This window comes from Chelonia mydas, chromosome 3, assembly GCF_015237465.2.
Source record: "Chelonia mydas isolate rCheMyd1 chromosome 3, rCheMyd1.pri.v2, whole genome shotgun sequence".
Classification (NCBI taxonomy): domain Eukaryota; kingdom Metazoa; phylum Chordata; order Testudines; family Cheloniidae; genus Chelonia; species Chelonia mydas.
The window spans coordinates 87,251,102-87,271,518 of record NC_057851.1 but is presented as its reverse complement, the minus strand read 5'-3'; the positions used below and the strand labels follow the sequence as shown (position 1 = coordinate 87,271,518).

The following is a 20,417-nucleotide window of genomic DNA, read 5'->3' as shown; positions in this document are numbered from 1 at the left end:
CGAGTTATCTGAGAGCTGGCAACCAGTCAACTCTTTAACAGAATCCTCAAACTCTTTCCAAATATCCTAATTTTGGGGACCATATATATATATATATATGACAAATTCTGCCCATTTCATTACAGTTTCTCCAGCACTGCCCATTCTTGTCCTATTGATGCATTTAGCATTAAAGGGAATTAAGTACCACTGGTAGAGGATTCTAACTTTTTTTTTTTTTTTTAAATGGAGCATGCATATTGCAGTATGTGGGCTGCTGCTTCAGATACTTTCCGAATCCTTGTCCTTAATGTCCATGTTCAAATCCGCATCCCATCTTTTCATTAATGTGCTTTTTTCCTCTTAGTAACAGTTTAAAATAATTTTATATAAGGCAGAAAATGGACCTGTGTGTTTCATAAGTGTGATGAGTAGTTTTTCAAAATATGTCAATTTTACACTTAGGTTTGTCTTTCTAAGGGAGAAACTTGAAAAAATGTCTCTGGTGCAGTTATTGGTAATGCAAAACTTTAAAACCTTTTGCATGCTGTTGCATCTCTTCAGAATGATCTGAACGTACAGACCCAATCTCATAGTAACAACATGCTCCCATGTCCACAAGCTTCCCAGAGATTCATTAGGGTTGAATTTTGGTGTTAACAACTATGGGTATTAGAGGTGATGGGAAAGGGCTTAATTTTTCATGTTATCCCATGCCTCTATTGTTGCTCTCAATAAAGTGGGTATATACACATTTTTTGGCCTGTAGGTTCTTTTTTTCTATAGGCAATTATGAGGAGTTTGACTGTATGACAATGTACTGTTCTATTTCTATCCAATATTTATTATGGTTGGGAATTATCCAGTACAACATATTACTGATTTGGCTTCCCTGATTATGTTGATAAGTGCTTGATAGCACCAGACCCTTTTGCCAAGGTCTTCGTAGGGTGGCCTGTTTGACTTGGTTTCTTGTGTGCTCAAATGAATTGATGATTGCCAATCCACAGTCTTCAGAAGTTTCCCCAGGATGATAATCAGTAGTGTTGGGAAGAGAAAACTGATTCAAGGTAAGATATTAATTTTGACTGATGTAATTTTGCCTAGCTAGGAAATTTTGTATTTTGACAAGTTTTCCTAATTTGTTCTAAATTTTCTAAAATACATACTATAAAATCATGCCTTTAAAAAAAAATGTACTCTGAGGTATTTTAATAAGGTGGTCAGGTCACCCATTTATATTTTTGCAGGTCAGGGCCCACATCAACATCCAGAAGTTCAGACTTACTGTACTTTATTTTAAAACCTGAAACTTTACCAAATTTCAGTATTTCCTTTTGCAGTTCAGGTAGCGTGCCAGGAAGGTTTTTACACATGCCATTGCATATAAAATACAAGTTTGTTTCCTACTTTTATTTCATTTATATTATTATTTCCGGCCATCTGTGAAGGTTTCATTACCATGGCAAAGAGAAGAGGGCATCATCGGTATGTCCTCTTAAAAAGAGGCAATCTTTCTGACAGTGGTCCATCAACTCTTACTGCAGCCTGATCTGAGATTACAACAGATATCCAATTTTCAAATTTGGGGCATAAAGCGGAGTATTTCTAGGGTGCCTTTTAAGGACTGACAATTCTCTCAAAAGCTTTATCAGCATCTAATGATAAAAACGTGTGAGGTTCAGTGGTTGATTCGGCTAAAAAAAAAAAAAAAAAGGTCAAAAACTCTTGTGAATGTTGTTTGTTAACTGCCTGTTTAACACAAATGCTGTCTGATCTCAGTTACTGTACATAGGCAGCATTTTTTTTTCAGTCTATTTGCTTGGCAACTTAATTTAACAAAAAGAGATGGCTGTATATGCCATGCAACTAGATAGGTCTTTACCGGTTTTGGTATTACTACAATATGCGCTCCTCTCCAGGTAGCAGTGATCTTTTTTCTTTCAATATCTCATTAAAGACATTGGACTAGTTATGCCAGTTGTGCTCTGAAAAATTTGCAGAATTCTGGGGGAAACCCATCGTGGCCTGGGGATTTACCATTTTTACATAATTTAATAACCTCTATAATTTCTTCAGGTTCAGTGTCCTCCTCCGGGAGCTCCTTGTCTATTTGATCTATTTTAAGTAGTATCACATTAATTACATACTCTTCTCTGTTTAGGATGAGCTGGCTACAAAGCCGATAGCCTCCAGTAAAAATTGGCAAATGCCTCACATATGTCTTTGGACCGGTGGCTAGGTCATATGGAGTCACCCACATTGGAGGAATAATTTTATCTTGCGTATTTTTTATATTAGCAGGTAGCCTGCCACTTTTGTTACCTTTTTCGTAATAGAGTTGTGTAAATCTAGTTGCCTTTTCTGTCTGTAGTAGTTTACCTCTAGCTTCTCTTGTATACTTTCTAGGATTTGATTTGATTTGTGTTTTAAAGTCTTTCTACTTCTCTTAAGAAGTTTGGTGCCTCCTTTTAAAAAAGGATTCTTTACTTATCCAGTGGTACGTTTTATGGTTCTCTCTATCTTCTTTACCAGGTCTCTTTTTCTTTTTAAGTTATTTAATTTTTTTTCTGTAATAGGCTACTTGCTAATAAATTCGTGTTCCTAAATTCACACTCTGCCCTATGCCTCCTTTCAGGTCAGTCATTCTGCTCCCAATTTCTTCAGTATCAACATGACCTCATTCAGGGACTCGTCTCTCCTCTTTGTCTTTAGACTTCTCCCCACAAACCGACCCCTGTGCAGCAGGCTGCATCTTGCATCTGCCTGCTCGGGCCTCTTGTGTCCCGATGAGTTTGTCGTGGGAAAACAACTTTTTAAATGGTCACTTCCGCATGTGGTTGCCATTTATTAAGCAGGTACTTAGGATGCCCCAGGGGCCAGGGTGGGGTGGAGGTGGCAATGGGCTTGGATTATGTTGGCTTCACCTCAGATCTCAGGGCCCAAGATGACACTATGTAGGGCTGGCTGAAAAACACAAATTCCATTTCACAAAAGATTTTGATTTTTGACATCTGTTTTCATTTTGTATCAGAACGAAAACGAGACCTTTTGAAATTTTTCATGAAAAAGAGACACAACGGCAGAACACCCAATAGCCTAGTTGTCAGGGCACTCACCTGGAATGTTGGGGGATCCAGTTCAAGTCCCTGCTGTGCCCAATGGAAGCCGGCACTTAGAGTCAGGACTTTCCCAGAAGGCTTATTGAAAGTTACTATTTTGTCAACTCTTATTTTTAAAGAGCATTAAGTAGTATGGAATGACTATAAGCTTCGGAAGAAGTGCTATCACTTTACAAAAGAGAGACGTTTAATTCCAGGGAGTGCTTCCAAAAGATTATTAATACAATAAAAGAAGAACAATTCTTTATGTAAAAGCTGAAGGGAAGGTTAAAAAAAAAAAGTTATAAGCCCCAGGGAAACAGTGTTATAATAAAAAGTAATTATATTTTAAAAAAATTCTTTGCCCTGATTTCATATAATGAAAATCTGATGGAGTAAGAGCATTGCCTGCATGCCCTACAATTAATATCCCTTGTACTTCTCCTTTGGTCAGAGCTAGTTAAAGAAATGGAGGCGTGACAGATTACAGTTCTTCACACTGCATTATTAAAGCACCGAGCAATAAAGCATAGTGAAAAATGTAAATCTGTTGTGATCTGAAATAGTTAGAGGGTATTTATTAAAAAAAAGGCAGAGATCTTTTTGTTCATAAAAATCTTGCTAAGGTTGAAACGTTGGAAAGATACTGCAGCCAAGCTATTAATGCTTTTCTTTGGATCAAGCCTATTTAGAAATTGCTCAATTTGATGTACAATGAAAGCTTGTCCAGACAATTTACTAGATTACCTGAAATACCAGAAACAATACTACACTCATGAGTTTCCTGTGAAAGGAAAAAGTACCTGTTACACCTATAGTTACACAAGTCATTTAATACAAGATATAATAATGATGATAATAAAACTAGTGGGATGAGTCCTCTTGAGACGTAATGACAGGTATAAGAATCTTTTGAAATAGGTTTAAGGAAACCCAGTTCTAACAAATACAGGGACTAGTCATCACAGGTACCCATATATAGAAAAATACTCACTTATAAAATTTGTCTAATACTGCTTAGTAGCTGAGTCTGGGGAGGAGAAAGCATTTTCCAATAGGTTTTCTGAAGTCAGTTTTGCATTGCTGACTGGCTAATAAAATATGCAAGAACAAGTTACCTGGATTAAGTACCCAAGTCACTGCTAGCCACTCAGCAGGTTTAACAGCCACCCATGAAGGACCAAATCTGACTCCCATTGACTTCAGTGGGTGAAGTATCTATCCTTCAATCACCCTCCTTTCTCAAGAAGGGTTGAAGGTTATTTCACAAAATAAATAAAAATACCCCCAAGCAATCTGGGCGGGAAGAGAGGAGAAGCAGAGAGGGCTGGAAGATTGAGTTGGGGGGCAAGAGCTGGAAGCTGACAGGCAAAAGAATTGAAATATGGCCACTAAAAAGTTATTTTCTATCAACCTTAAAAAAAAAAAATGGATTGTTACAATGTGTTACAAACTGGGCAAACAAGTCAGCATGACAATTATTCTAGCCTTCCCTGGACCAGTAGTCCACACAGTTAATCTTGTTTTTACATCAGTAGCTATTATTTAAAAGCTCATTTTTTCTTTTACTAGGCTCTGAGCCTGCAGTAAGCTTCATGTAGGCAGTGCCTGTAGAGAGCCCCACTGAGTTAAGGGTCTGCTCACAGAGTGCTCTTTGCAAGAGTGGGGCCTTATTCTTAATTCCTTGATGTTTCAGTCCATCTCGCTCTGTGATTAAATGTGTCTTTGGCTTTAAAGCTGTGCCTTTGAGAAGAAGATTGTTTTGCTTCTCTGGTAGGTAGCATGTGCATGGCTATGTTAATATTTAAATGAATGGCTGACACAGGTAAGCAGTTTTAGTGAAACTGAAGTCAGACTAGTTTTGTCATCTGATTAATAAAATTAATTTTAAACATTCTAGTGCCTACGTACACAGTTGTCAGAGATTTTTGCTTTAGCGGTATCCATAGGGTCAGCTGTGGTGCCCCTTTGAGTGCCGCATTCATGCGCTGGTATATTAGGAGCAGCCAACCCTATGCCCTCTTGGTTCCTTCAACTCTGACAAAGGGCTAGGAGGACAGGTAATGGAATGGCCATGAGCAACACATCTCGAAGAACAACAGTTATGAAAAAGTAAGTAACCGTTTTTTCTTCTTCGAGTGCTTGCTCATGTCAATTCCATTCTAGGTGACTCACAAGCAGTATCCTCGGAGGTTGGCTCGGAGTTCACAGTCTAGTGACGTACAGCTCTGCTCAAGCCAGCATCATTCCGGGCCCGCTGGGTAAGTGCATAATGGGACATAAATGTGTGGATGGACAACCAGGTGGTTGCCCTACAGGTGTCCTGGATAGGCACCTGGGCTAGGAAAGCTGCTTCAGAGGCTTTCACCCTGGTTGAGTGGGTGGTAACAATTGTAGCAGCAGTGAATGCAGGCAGTGATCAAAGAAGAAATCCTTTGAGCAGACACTGGACGACCTTTCATCCTGTCGGCCACCACAACGAACAATTGCATCGACTTGAGGAATGGCTTGGTCCTTTCAATGTAGAAGGCTAGCACCCAGCTGACATCTAGGGAATGCAACCTACACTCCTCCTCCGACTTATGCAGCTTTGGGGAAAAAGACAGGTAAATAAATGTCCTGGCCTGTATGAAACTATGAGACTACCTTGGGCAGGAAAGCTGAGTGTGGCCACAACTGGACCTTGTCTTTCTAAAAGACCGTATAGGGCGGTTCCAAGGTAAGCGCCCTAATCTCAGAGATGTGACAGGCGGATGTTATTGCAACCAGGAATGCAACCTTCCAGGAAAGGAGAAGAGAACAGGGAGCCAGAGGTTCGAAGTAGGGTCCCGTGAGCTGTGTCTGCACAAGATTCAGGTCCCATAGAGGAACAGGGCCCCTGATGTGCGGGTAGAGGCCCTTCAGGAACCTGGCAGTCATGTCCTAGGCGAAAACTGACATACCCTCAAGCGGCGGATGAAAGGTTGAGATAGAAGAAAGGGACCTGCAGGGTGTAGACTGAAGATATTATGTCAAGCACCCAAAGGTCCGAGATCAGCCGTGACCAGGCCAACTGGGAGTGCAGGCGGTTGAGGAAAGATCAGGGGTGTGGATCCTGGGAAGTGACTGGGGTTCTGTCCTCGGGCGCATCCTCAAAATGCCCACTTCTGGCTTCCTTGGCCTCTGGAAGAACCAGGCTGGGGAGAGGAATGGGAAGATGAAGGGTGACACTGTTTTAAATCCTTTGTCTCTGCCCTTCTTCCTGTAAGAGCTGGACTGAGGGACACCCCACAACCTTGACGGAGGTGGCAGGGGACAGATGGCTTTCTAGCCTGCTCAGAGGTGTGTAGGCCCAAAGAAGGGAGGGTGGCATGGCAATCTTTAAGGGTGCGGAGCCGTGCATCAGTCAGCTCCAAAAAAAGAGCCTTGCTTCCTCAAACGGGAGGTCCTGGAGGGTACTCTGCAGCTCCTGGGACAGCCTCATGACCACCACAGAGGTGGCTACCCTGGCCGCTAAGTCCGTAGCATTCAAGGCCACCTGGAGGGCGCCTCTCGCCACCGCTTTGCTCTCTTCCACCAAGATGGTGAGCTGCTGGGCTCGGTCCTGTGGAAGGCCATCCTTGAACTTACTGATGGAGTCCCACAGGTTGAAGTTCTACATGCCTAGCAGGGCCTGATGGGTTAAACACCCAAAATTGCAGGCTGGCTGTCGAATCAATTTTCTTGCCAAACAAGTCCAGCTTCTTGGCATCTTTATTTTTCGGTGTGCTGCTTGCCTGTCCCTGGACATGACCAGGGATCAGGCTGGAGCGTGGATGTACAGGTATTCAAATCCCTTTGCCGGGACACAGTACTTCTTCTCTGCCTTCTTGAAGGTAGACGGAATAGAAGAGGGGGTCTGCCACACAGACTTAGCAATATTTAGGACCTCTGGGTGCATGAGTAACGCGACTTGGCCAGGGTGGAAGAGGGTATGATATTAAAGAGGTCGTCAGACTCCTCTGCTAGTTCCTTGACCTCCAAGTTCAGTTTGGCAGCCATCCTTTTGAGCAGGGCTGGGTGTTTCTTGAAGTCGTCGGGGGGGCTGCTCATTTGCGAGGGGCCTGCCACCACTTTGTCCGGAGACTATGAAGATGACTGCACCGCAGGGGGAGGGGCTGCTTCCCCTTGCTCATCTGGGGACAGCTACTTGGGCATTGGGGCCCGCTGTGTCGCCCCTGCATCTGATTCAGCACCGTGCTCTGACTCTGGCGTCGGCTGTGCTGGGGGCAGTTTGTCTGATGCAGCCTGGGAGGAACAGTGGGAGTACAGGACCGGAATAACAGATACACCTCACGGGTTCCAGCACCGCCACTGAGCAGGCCACTGCCCCTGCCTCCAGACTGCTGCTGCAGGAGCTGTGCCGGTCGCACGGCCCAGTGGCAATTCGCCTTTTATAGGTGAGGAGCTGAACTGCTCTTCCAACTCAGACCATTGCCCTTTCAGTTCCCAGGGTGGAGCTCTAGATGACTGAGTCTGCTGACTGACCCTCATCAGCAACCGGTAAGGAGAGGAAAAGGATCAGTGCCTGCCCGAAGAGCGGTACCAGGGAGCCAGAGACCAGTGCCACGACGAGGAACGATCCTGCACTGGGGGGTGATCGATGCCTGGAAGACCATCTAGGCGATGGTGATCCACGCCACGGCGATCTCGGGTAAGAGACCTGATGGTACAGGGATCGCTGTTGTGACTCAGGTGTCCTGTGCCTCATAGGTGGAGACCTTGGCATCAGGGACTGGGATCTTCTGACCAGGAATCGAGGATCCAGTGACAGTGTCTTAGGCCATGGTGATGGGGATTGACACCTGCTGTCTGGGGATGCACCGCTGCTTTAGAGGACAGTCCCATAACCGGCTTGCCCATAGATCCTGGGGCCTTAGCTGGCTTGGTGTCTGTGGTGCTGGCAGGCCTACTTGCTCTTTAGCCACTGGGCCTGCTTTGGGCACAGACGGCCCTACGAGGGGCCGGGACCCCTGCCACTCCCAGGAGTCTGAAGTGGGTCCCTGGCTGGGCTAAGGGGTCCAGCCGCAGCAGTACCCCCAAGCAGCTCCGGGGCGGGCATGTGGCCTAACACAAGTCCTTTGCCCAAAGCCCCCTTTTTCTGTGGTAACGGCAGCCCTGTTGACTTTGACCGCTTCATAGGCACCGGCGAGGGGAGCAGTGCTGGGCAGATTCCAGTGCTGGTGGTGCACTGTGTACTGACGACAAGGTGCCAGGCATGGCATCTGATCGAGAGGGCTCCGAGGCAGGATGAACTGCAGCCTCCGTGCGGAGGGCCCTCAAGTGAACATCCCACCCCTTTTGAGTTCAAGGGCAAGTTTTTGCAGATCCTGCACTTGTCCTTTCTGTGGGACTCCCCAAAACACTTTGAACAGCTGTTGTGAGGGTTGCTAAAGGGCATCAGCCAGCTGCACAGTGAGCATGGCTTAAAGCCTGGTGAACAGGGCATGCCCCGCTCTGAGGCGAAGTCCTATCCAGGACTCTAACTACTAAACTACTCTGACACTTAACCTAATGGTCTAACTAAGTACCTAACAACGGAAAAACAAAGGAGACAGAACAATGCACTGTAAGAACCGCTAACGCTCTTGCAATGCAAGACAAGGTGCTCTGACCGACTGACCATCAAGGGAGGTAAGAAGGAACTGAGAGGGCATAGGGTCGGCGGCGCCTAACATACCACTGCATGAGCGTGGCACTCAAGGGGACACCACAGCCTACCCTACAGATACTGCTAAGGCAAAAGTATCTGACGACTGTGCATATGAGTGCGCACACACCTAGAATGGAATCGACATGAGCAAGCACTCGAAGAAGTACCTTTACACATACTCTGAGCCCAAACTATTAGTTACAAGTGCAATACTTGGTTTGGAGGCTTCATCTGGTGAACACTGATTATTAGTATCTTTGTAGAGCAATGAGCCTAAGTAACGATACTTTTGAAATGCTTCAGGTTCCCTATACCTGCACAGCTTACTGGGATTGTAGAGAGCTACCAGTACCAACTTGAGTCAGAGGGACTTGAGAGAAGTGGCATATTAATTGAGGATAAGCAATTTATATTTTGTTTACTATTGGAATGTTGGTCAATAGTGATTTAAGAGTATGATTTATTGACCTCTTTAGAACAGGAGAATCAAGAGCCACTAGGTTACAGAAGTGCAGGATTTATTTTACAACTACATTAAGCTTCTTTTAATGTTCAGCCATTTAAAAAGTGAGATTGTAAATATCGAAGTACAATGGTTTCATACACAGCTTTATTAAAACACGAGAAAAGCATGGAAGGATGAAGAGCACTAAAATGTCAGTTTTGTAATGGAGTTGAAAGGCAAGGTTTAGTAGTTCACCATAAGCAATTTTCAATTTATATATATTTTTCAAGAACAGAATTTTTAAAACCAAAATTATCTATGTTAGTCTATACAATCTGTGGCGTGCTACAAATTTAAATATTACTTATATTTAGTTTTTTTGTTGTTTAACTCCTAGAGTCACAGACTTAAAGCGGAAACAGGGGAAAAAAAAAAAAGCAATCAGGTAATATAAATCCTCAAACCCACTCATTTATATAGAACAATAGTTTCCTTTAGGCTATGGAACATCAATAGTTCAAAAATGAACTCGTGTATGCCCTGCTTTAGTAATTTAGTCCCAACAAAAGATGATAATTATGGAGTCTGAATCATGATTTACTTATAAGGTTAATGTATGAGGGACATACATATATGGGGGAAGTTATCATTTTTGCCATTGGGGAATTGTAGTTGTACTAAGGGGAAATTTGATTTAAATCTAAGTACAAATGTAACAAACCATTGCCCATCCTGGTCTCTTGGAGTGGGAGGTGCAGCACTTTCAAAAACATGTAAGTGACTCAGAACTGGAGAACAAGTAACCTTGAAAGTCAGAGAGATTTACGATCTTTTGGGGCCTACTTATTTATTCTAATGTATGGGATTGGCAATACTGGATTTTTCAAAGTTTCTTAAGTGACTTTGGAGCGTAAATCCCATGGACTTTCGTAGGAATACATGAATTACCATAATGAATCAGACCCTAAATCCATCTAGTCCAGCATCTTTCTTTTTTCCAACAGTGGCCAGCCCCAGATCTTTCAGAGGATGGTTTTAGAACCTCACAACATTTATGCTCCTAAATTACTTAGGAGGTTTAGAAAATCCAGTACTGCTAACCCCAATGACTCAAAAACAAGAAGGCAGGCCCTGAAAAATCATGAGACTAAAAACAACGCCCCCCCCCCCCCCATTATTACATCCTGGGTTCGTTTTATTTGCCCTTTCCACCCCTCCAAGCCTTTAAAGCATATTTTCAAGATTTCTTCACAGCCATTAGAGCTAGATACTGCCATAAAAAAAAAAGTAAACTGAAATTCTCATATTCACATGACTCCAGGAGCCCAGGTGTTAAGAAAAACACCAATTATCATGAGCCTCATGATAAAAATTAAGAGTTGGGAACTCTATCACACCCTACTCAATTAAGAAAAATCTTAGAAATAATTACAAAACCAATAAATTCTTTGGAGACGGCAACTTCCTTTTTGTTGTTTGAACACAGATTAGGCCCTTTGGTTTTACCACAAAATAAATAATATTAACATGACCACCTATGTATGATAGAGTCTCCAATTACTATTTCTCGAATACAATATAATTCCATACATTTCCCCTTAGATTATTTTTTAATGGCAATTTGAGCAAAAAGTAAAACTTCATTTTAGGGCAGAAACCAAGCATGGAAAATTTCAGCCTGAAATGTGAAAGTTTCAAAATGTTAAATATGAGTTTAGAATGAAAACCCAAAGAAAAGCTTAAGCTACAGACTACAGAAGTCCTGCTATTTCTGCTATAAAAATAGTCTGTCAACCGAATGCCTTGTTTTTATCCATGAAAATGGAGAGAGAGAAAAAGTCAAAGAACTGACTTGTTTTGGAATCTATTTTAATGGTCTAAAGCAAGACCCTTTATTGGCAAAACCCATCACCTTTTATCTGGATATTATATAGAAAGTTGGTGTTGTACCCGCAATACCCTGTACCATTTGAAAATAAGGGTATTTTGAGCCATATTACACACATTAATGGAAATGTTCTGATTCAAACATAGGAAAAAAAGGGCTTTGCTCTTACCCTAAGGGTCTGTCTACATATCGAAGTTGCCCCAGTTTAAGTAAAGGTGTGATTTTATACCAATGTAGTTAACCAGGTGCAAACATTTGTGTAAACACCTGTATACTTGAGTTTGCACCCATAAATTTACTGATGTAAGCCTCATACATATAAAGCCAGATTTAAATTGATTTAAGAGCGTCCACACAGAGAGTTTCACTGTTTTAACCAAACAGATATAAAATCATACTTTTAGTTAAACTGGTGCAACTCTGTTTAGCACAGGGTTAACCCTCTTTATTCCTTTCTGAATATCTTTTAAAAGCACAAGTGGTAAGAAAAGCATTCAAAAAACACAACAACCAAACACACAAACAAATAAAAACCACACAAACCTAACACTTAAGGATTCAATGAGCTGTGCACATAGTAAACACCAAAAATGGTGCCAACAAAACTCACAGTATGCTTACTCAGGTACAGGGTGGATAAAAATCAATGATTTTAAAAAAAAAATCAATTTTTTAAAATTTAAATTGGATTTTTTTGATAAAATGCTTTTTGAGGAAAAAACTTATCTATAGTTTTTATTAAGATACTTTATAGCTCAAAGATATCTCATCATGTAATATGGATTATAAATTCTAATTCTATAGTATGAGACAATATATTCATGTAATGTTTATTAAAAGTTTTGTAAATGAGTTCCAATAGTTCATGGATTAGGGGTCGAATCTTATGGGGTTCCCAGGGCTTTTGTATAGATTATTTAGGTTAATCTTTCCATCTATCCAATGGGACTCAGTGCTCAGTCTGGAAGATACAATCAGAGATGCTTAGTTTTGCAGTTCTCAAACTGTGGATTTGTATCTCCAGAGATAACAAGCATGTTAACAGCAAAAATGTTTTAAAATAAATAAATATATTATATAGAGGTGAGAAATAACAGACCTCAAGCCTATTGTCCTCTGCAAATTTGTGTACACAGAGTCAATCCCTTACCTCTCTCTAAAAGTGCAAAGTTTCAAAAAGTTCAATGAATAGAAGATTGTTGGGGGAGGAATAGATCTGGACAAGGAGAAGAAGTCTGGAGATAAATGTGAGAAGGGAGGGACAGGCAGTAGAAGACTAACATGGCTGTTACTCAGAAACAAAAAAGTGTTGCCTGAATGAAACAACATCATGGTAAGTGTTCCTTCTCAGGAGGAAGCTGCGTTGAAGATGATGAAAGGAACATGTCTGAACATGCAGGATCTTCAGGTTGGTAAACTTTTTTATTTCATACTTCTTCCTTAAGGACTGCCTGTCTTCCTTCTGGGCTATTCTTGAATTCTCATTTTTGAGCAAAAAATATAGCTGTTACTCTATGGTACTATCATTTTAGATGCAGTTGTGATAAAAAATAAATAGCTGAAATAGGCAGATCTTCCTTTTATAATTTCACCTTTAAAGTAGTACTGGGCATCAGTGAATGCAATGAGTAATACTAAATAAGCAGTATGGTAATAATAATTAAATAACTGCACTGACTTATTTTGTTTAGGAGAATCCATCCTCAACATACAGGATTCTGAAGACAATCTACCTTCAAGATCACCATCATTTTCTACAGTTTCAGAGTTATCTGCCTATGACAGTGTTTCAGTCACATCATGTATGTCACATAGCCACAGTACATCACCTGTAGCAAAAAGAACTCCATCATCCAGAAACAACCACAGATAAGTTTGTGATAAGAACCAGCAGATTACAAAAAGAGGTAATTGATGAAAAAATTGCTTGGTTTGTTTATGCAACAAAAACTCTCCTTTTCATATGATTGAGAACCCACACTTCATTAACGTGGTTCAGTCATTAAGACTGGGATACAGTCCACCAGATGCAGATGTTGCAGGCAAATTGCTGGATAAAGTGTATGAAAGAGAATTGAGCAGTGTGCAAAACATCTAGAGGGTGAAATTGTTAACCTGAGTCTTGATGGGTGGAGCAATGTCCACAATGATCCTGTCGTATGTGCTTGTGGGACAACTGAAGAAGGGAATGTCTTCCTTACAGAAACAATTGATACATCAGGAAATGCACACACGGAATACTTACAAGAAGTAGCAGTAAAAGCTATAACAAACTGTGAAAAAAAATTCAAATGTCTAGTACACAGCTTGGTCGCAGACAATGCTGCAAATGTATCCAAGATGAGAAGAAATTATTTAGAAGCGGGTTGAAAGAGTCCCAAGCTAACAACATACGGCTGCAGTGCTCATTTGATGCACCTCCCAGCCAAAGACTTCAGTGTTCTGGAAATAAAGGCTAATGTTGTTGAAATTGCAAAATACTTCCGTAACAACCACTTTGCAGCAGCTGCTCTGAAAAAAGTGGGAGGAACCAAGCTAACTCTCCCACAAGACGTGCAATGGAACTCCGTAGTGGAGTGTTTTGAGCACTGTATCAAGAACTGGCCTAATCTGATGGCAGTTTGCGAACAAAATTGTGAAAAAATAGATGGCATTCTCACAGCCAAAGATCTCAACATTGGGCTGAAGAGAAATGTTGAACACCTGCTGAGTACCCTGCAGCCTATTGCTGTAGCCTTGAACAAAATGCAGGGAAATGGCTGTTTTATTGCTGACACTGTTGAAATTTGGAAGGAACTCAGTGAGATCTTAAAAAGGGAAATATGCAATGACAGGGTTAAATTACAAGCATTAAAAAAAACAAACAAACAAAACAAAAAACCACAAATGGGACAAGTACTATCTTCAGCTCATTTTCTTGAAATTATTCTCGATACTCGGTACCAGGGTCAAACCATAACTCCTGAAGAAGAGGAGATGGCTATGACATGGACATCCAGCAATCATCCCTCCATAATGCCAACTATAATAAACTTCAGAGCTAAGGCTGAACCATTCAAAAAATATATGTTTGCTGATGATGTTTTAAAGAAAGTCACACCAGTGAACTGGTGGAAGTCACTTAAGCACTTGGATTCAGAGACTGCTGAAGTGATAACCTCACTTTTAACAGCAGTAGCTTCTTCTGCCAGTGTAGAAAGAATATTTTCTTCCTTTGGACTAATTCATTCCAAATTGAGAAATCATTTTGTGACCTGAAAAAAGCAGGAAAGCTTGTTTTTCTTTTCCAGATTATGAACAAACAGGAAAATGAAGGTGAAGACGACTGAGTTAGCTGCAGAAGCCAATATTTTAAGTTTCTCATGTTGACCTGGCTGACCTACTCGATTTAATTTTTGTTTTTTTTTTATAAAATATTTCATTTAACTAATTTAGTTAAAAACAGTTTTAACGAAAACAAACCTGATTTTAAAAAACTTGAATATTTAACTACATTCAAAAATTCATATACTTGTTTTGTTAAAATATTATATGTTTGCTGTTGAAGAAAAAATCCAGAATACATAACTAATACATGTTGTTTTAGTTAAACAAAACAATTTAAATGTCTATCTGATGATGTTCTCCTCCCAATACATTATGACAAGCAAATCCTCCGAATATAATGATTAAGCTGTTGAATTGGAGATATTTATGAAGTCACTGTGAAGTGAACTATCTACTTCAATTACCTTTGGTAAATGAAATAACCAAACAATTATTCATTTTCTGATATAGCTGTAAAACTAATCTGAAAAGTTTTCAAAACAAATCACTTTAAAAATGCATAAACTACATCTATCTCTGAGTTGTGAAGAATATGTATTAAGGTTATAACAACCAACAATAATGCACTTTTATGTAGAAATCCATGATTAAATTGAGTCTTCCTGACTAGTGATTTAAATCATGATTTAAATCAATTTGATTTAAATCAAATCCACCCTGCTCAGGTATGAGTGAAATCTGCTGACTGTGCAGCTGGTTACTGAGAATGTAAATTATATGAGCAATTATGTAATTAGAAAAAGGATGTGGGAATAGTTAAAGTTACTACATGGTAATTTATTGTATAATGCTCAACACTTCTGTGTCCATGGACTGAAAAACTGCAAAACTGAGCCTCCTGAAGACATGTTTTTGGTTGATGCCTTTTTTTTTTTTTTTTTTTTTAAAGGGGGAGGTGGGGCGGGCGGAGGCACAGGAGGTTAGAACTTCATCCAGTATTTAAATCTTATTTTCCACCTCTAAAATATGTACGTATTTTTCCCTTTTTCTTATTAAAATCTTTTGATTATATGTCAAGACTATACCAAAGAAAAATTATTCAGAACTGCAATAATCAAATGGCTAGATGTATGTTACTGGTAATTTAGATAAAAAGGGGGAAATTAATCAGATTAATATTTTTATTTTAGGTTATTTTATTAATATTTTAAATAAGGGACAATATTTGAATTAAGGTCTCCTATGTCAGGAACAGCTAGGAGCCAGAACCCACCCCCATTACAGCCCACTTTCACCTCATGTGAGAGGAGGGTGATGGGGTCCCAGTAATGAGACAGCTGAGACATGGTTAGGGATTATCTGGAAATGATTAAGGAACAATGACGACCTGCCCCGTACAATTTGTTGCTGGGTACTCCCAGATACTTTAAGTGAATAAAATTGCAGAAATAACCTGATCAACCCTTCCCACCATCACATAATAAATATTTTCACACAGTCTCATGATCAGCATGTATGCAAGTGCTGGATATGAACATATCACTCTTGACACTTTGGGAAGACTTTCTATTTTAAAAACAACTCACCCATGAAGGGTGATCATTATCTTTATCTCCATTTGTGAAAAAAAAACCTAATAACTCACTTGGTCTTATTGCACCATATGAATTACAGCTCTATCACACACATGAATGAAAGGCAATCATTCTTTACCATCAAGATATCTTGTGAATCTTTAACTCCAGAGATTCACACACTACACTGAGACAAGCACCATGCTAGGGTGACCCTGAAAACCAGCAAACACTCAAAGTAGAATTTATCTTACTCTTCCCCTTCCTTCTACTCCAATGGTTTTCAACCTTTTTTCATTTGCAGACCCCTAAAAAAATTTCAAATGGAGGCACAGATCCCTTTGGAAATCTTAAACAGTCTGCAGACCCCCCAGGGGTCCGTGGACGACAGGCTGAAAACCCCTGCTCTACTCCAACCCATCAGTAATTTCCAGTGTTGCACACACAGGTGAGGAAACAGTACAGATAATTCTACAACCAACAATCCTTGTTTTATATAAAATTTTATCTAATAATAAGAGCTTATACATGTGGTATCTGTTCATTCTAGTTACACACACCTTCATCGGAATATAAAGCAGTGACTTTTGTAAGTGGTCACACTGACATGAAAGGTAATTTTACCTCCAACAGGATGAACAGGTGGAAAGGTTCAACATCAACTACAGTTTTGAAAACGTGATATGGGGGAGGCATGAGGTATCCCCAGAGAGGATCCTAGCTCTTTTGAATAAGCAGTTTTTTGGTATGTATTCAGGATACAGTCTCACAATATCTAGTTGTTCTATCTTTTCAGCTTAACTTCTAGTCCAGTTATTTTACCCAAGTGAAAGCTGGCCGAGCATTTGCCATTTCTGCTTTCATGAAAGTCTGGGTACTAAAGTTTATGAGTTAGCAAAATCTGTTGTTAATTAAGGTTTGTTCCAGTCCTACTCCTTCTCTAGTCCAGTCTTTCCTTCCAACTGCAGGCTCCCCTTGGCATCTTCTCCTCCCTTCAGGCTTTCCTTTACCACAATGCAGTGAAAATTTACCCTACCTAGCTACAGGTATGAGAGCCTTTGAGACTTATTGCAGAGGGATCAGTTACAATTGGCATTTCAGCTTTATCTAGTGAAGTAGAGAAGCATTTTATTTTAATTTTATTGCTGCTATACACAACAAGGGTGTAGCAGAGAAATAGCCAAGACTGATCAATTAGCATTTACGATGGCTAACCCTTTGTGCTTTCAATATAAAGGTCATAACTGTTAAATTTCACATATTTGGAGCTAAAACTGTCTGTGAACATGCTAGTACTTGTTGCACATTCACTTTGGCCAGGCAGTTGTACAGTATACACAGAATGGCCATATTTCTAGGTTTCTTACACTATGTGAGACACCAACCACTTTACATGCTTGAGAACAGAATACTCTAATATGCAGGAAGATTTTTCTGATAAGGAAACAAGGTAACAATTCCCATACTTTTCCTCTGATCACAATCAATTAAAACCCAAAATCTTTTAACAATTTATGATCTTACCCATTTTTCTTACATACCATGTATTGTTGAAGAGCTAAGGATAGTAAGGTAGTTAGATTCACATTTCTCGGATTCAATATCCAAGTCTCCAATTTTAAAGATCAGTCGTTTTCCCTGAGGTATTTGAATTTTCTTTTCGCAAACAGTATAGTTGGGGTAAGTCCCAGGATAGTTCTTGGATGCCAGAGTGCCACTGTCTTGATACACCACCATGTGCCCACATCCATCCCCTGTTTGGAGTGGAAGGGTGAGGGAGAAAGGAAGTAAAAAACAACATATATAAGGCATTGTTATCAATAGTCACTCACCAGTTTCAAAAATAAAGCATTTTATTTTGTATTACTTCTCCTCAGCTTAGTCGCTATTATCCAGAAGTCCTTGTAAATTTAAAATTGATGGAGTCACAGCATCTTTCTTTTAAAACAAGAAGGGAGTGGGGGGTGGGGGTTTGAGGAGAATGTGGTTGCTGTGTACCAAGATACCAAAATCTCTAGAAACTACTGTTTCAGGTTTGAAGGAATCACACACAGATTAATTTACTCTAATTTTCTATTTTAGGGCCAAATCCTGCTGAGAATGCGAGCACATAATGTAGCATCTGGCTATCATGATTTTGCCATCAATATTTTTTTCCGAGTTACCACTGCATGTTTCAGTGAAATACAATACAATACACAGTATTGTTGGGGGGAGAAGGAAGTTGGACCATATGTGAAAGCACAGAGAGAATTTAACCCACATTACCCCACCACTATTATAGTCAAGGTTATTCTCTTCTCTCCACTTATCCAGAAAACACACACCCTGAGTGGGCAATGGTGCAAAGGCACTACAGGATGGTTTAGAGCCACTGATGGTGCACAATTGTCAGTTGCAGCATTAGGTATGACAACTGGAAAGTTCAAATGAAAAGTCAAGCCACCTCTGTTGGAATGGGCGGGACACAGATTGAATAGAGAAAGCATTAGCTGAAAGAAAAAGCATAGGTATAGAAAAGAGACTCAGATTACTAAGGAAGCAATACACAGTGTGAGTAAGAGTAAGTGTACTAGTAGTTTGATGTTTATATTTTAAAAAGCCTTAAGCAAATACGTGCCTCTGGGTTTCCCAGTGAAATCAGTGGAACTTCTTGAGTAAGTAAAGTTACTCACATGCGTAAATGCTTGCAGGGTCAGGTCCTCAGATTTTAAGCTCTTGGGGTCATAGATAGTCTTTACCTTTGTATCTTGTACAGTATTTTGCACATTATCAGTGCTAAAATAATGACTTACTATCAATATTAACGAATAACAGTAATTATTCAGAATGGCTGGGGAGTCTCACACTGTAATTATCCAGAAGTTTACATTGGGTTACTTTGGTCAAACAGTCATGCCCCTTCTATTTTAAACTACTAAAGAAAAATACTTAACTCATTTGGGTGAAATGGCAACTAAAAATGAAGTGCTGGTGAAGATGTGATATGTTGGCAACAAAAAAGGTGACATAATTTGCAAAGACAAGCTCCAATCTGTCAAACTTTTACACAGTGCCATCATTCAATGCAACACACACACACACACTTTTCACAGAAAGCAGCACTTATTTTAAAGCTTTATCATCATTACTAGCTTACGTTGTCTGGAAAAAGATGAACAGAAGATGAAAATTCAGACTCCTACCACTATAAAACCAAATTCCATTAAAATGTGATTCTGATCCCTACTGTTCACACAACTGGAAAAACCACACACTAAAAAGTCTCTTTGTTATAGTGGCTCTATTTACTTTGGATGTTACAGGCAAATGGTAAGGATAAACAACAATTTAGGTTTTTGAGCAGGTTGTTGCTGTTAGTGGTGCTACCCCTGCCTAGCGATAATAAATATAGCTATCACTGGGTAGCAACATCTATTGGTAAGCCCAGCTTTGTCTACACACAGAAGTTGCACTGACGTAGAATTTATTAGTACAATCAAAAAAGCTATTTTGGAAGAGTACATTCATACTACAATGCTTGTGTCCACACAGCAGCACAGTGTTACGGATAAAGGTGTGATGCACTGTGGGTAGGTAAATATTGACTTGAATGTGGCTTCACACACATAAATCCATTGGCAGAATCAGAAGATTGGTACGCAACTAGTCCTCACTGAGATGTATTGTCTTTATCAGACTTGAAAGAATTTGGTTTTAATTAGATTTGACCATTCAAATTCATTTCATATGTGTGCAAAAACTAATCACTTAATGTTAAAGCCATGTACTTCTACAGATCATGTGCTTAGAGTTATCTTAGTGTGCAATACACATGCCAGTGCACCTAAAGAATGTCAATATACCCCAGAGCCAGGAATTGTCAAAATGCCATTGGTTTAGCTAGTGGAGCTTTTAAGTTCCGATTGTTGAAAAGCTCTGGGATTCTGTTTTCCTTTTGTTTCTTTAAAAATAAAAAATAAAACAAAACAAAACAAAAATTGAGGAAATTAAATGCAAAAAGTTGAAATGCAACTTAATGTGGTGGAGCAAAAATCACTAAAACTCAGGAAACATAACAGGTCCCAATAATATCAAATTTCTGTTGGCTGCACTGGGTTACATTCTGCCCTGTGTTATACCGGAGTAAACCAGAGGGCCTCTGTGGTGAAAAATGCACCAGGGGACCTGAGGGGAAGGAAAACCTACCACAGTGATGCAAGGTATTGGCAACTCCACTCTACCTTTGGATCTAGAACCAACAGAACTCAGAAAGCAAGGGCCAGGGCACCATGGGGCTTCACCAATTCATTAAATCTCCTAGACAGTTTTTCTTGGCAGGACTTGGCAGGGTTACTGGACTATCTGTACCTTTGACCTCTTTCTTGTGTATCTGAATCTACCCTTTCAGGTCTCCGGCCTCCTGTCTTGACCTATCCTGGGTGAAATTCCACAATCCCCCCCACCCCCACTTGGGCTATAGTTTCCAGTGTATCAACTGTGCTTACCTGCA

At 40.1% G+C, this 20,417-nt stretch overlaps 1 protein-coding gene across 3 annotated transcripts in view; it reads right to left on the bottom strand.

The window, feature by feature from the left end:
- Positions 1 to 20,417, bottom strand: part of DCBLD1 (discoidin, CUB and LCCL domain containing 1) — an 83,427-nt gene that overhangs the window by 36,611 nt on the left and 26,399 nt on the right. For 2 of the 3 annotated variants that reach the window (XM_037894687.2, XM_037894688.2), the window contains exon 2: positions 17,467 to 17,679. The exons of the other annotated variant lie outside the window; for it this stretch is intronic. In XM_037894687.2, the coding sequence (XP_037750615.1) occupies positions 17,467 to 17,679 (213 nt within the window). The remainder of the gene's footprint in view (positions 1 to 17,466; positions 17,680 to 20,417) is intronic. 3 annotated transcript variants of the gene reach the window in all.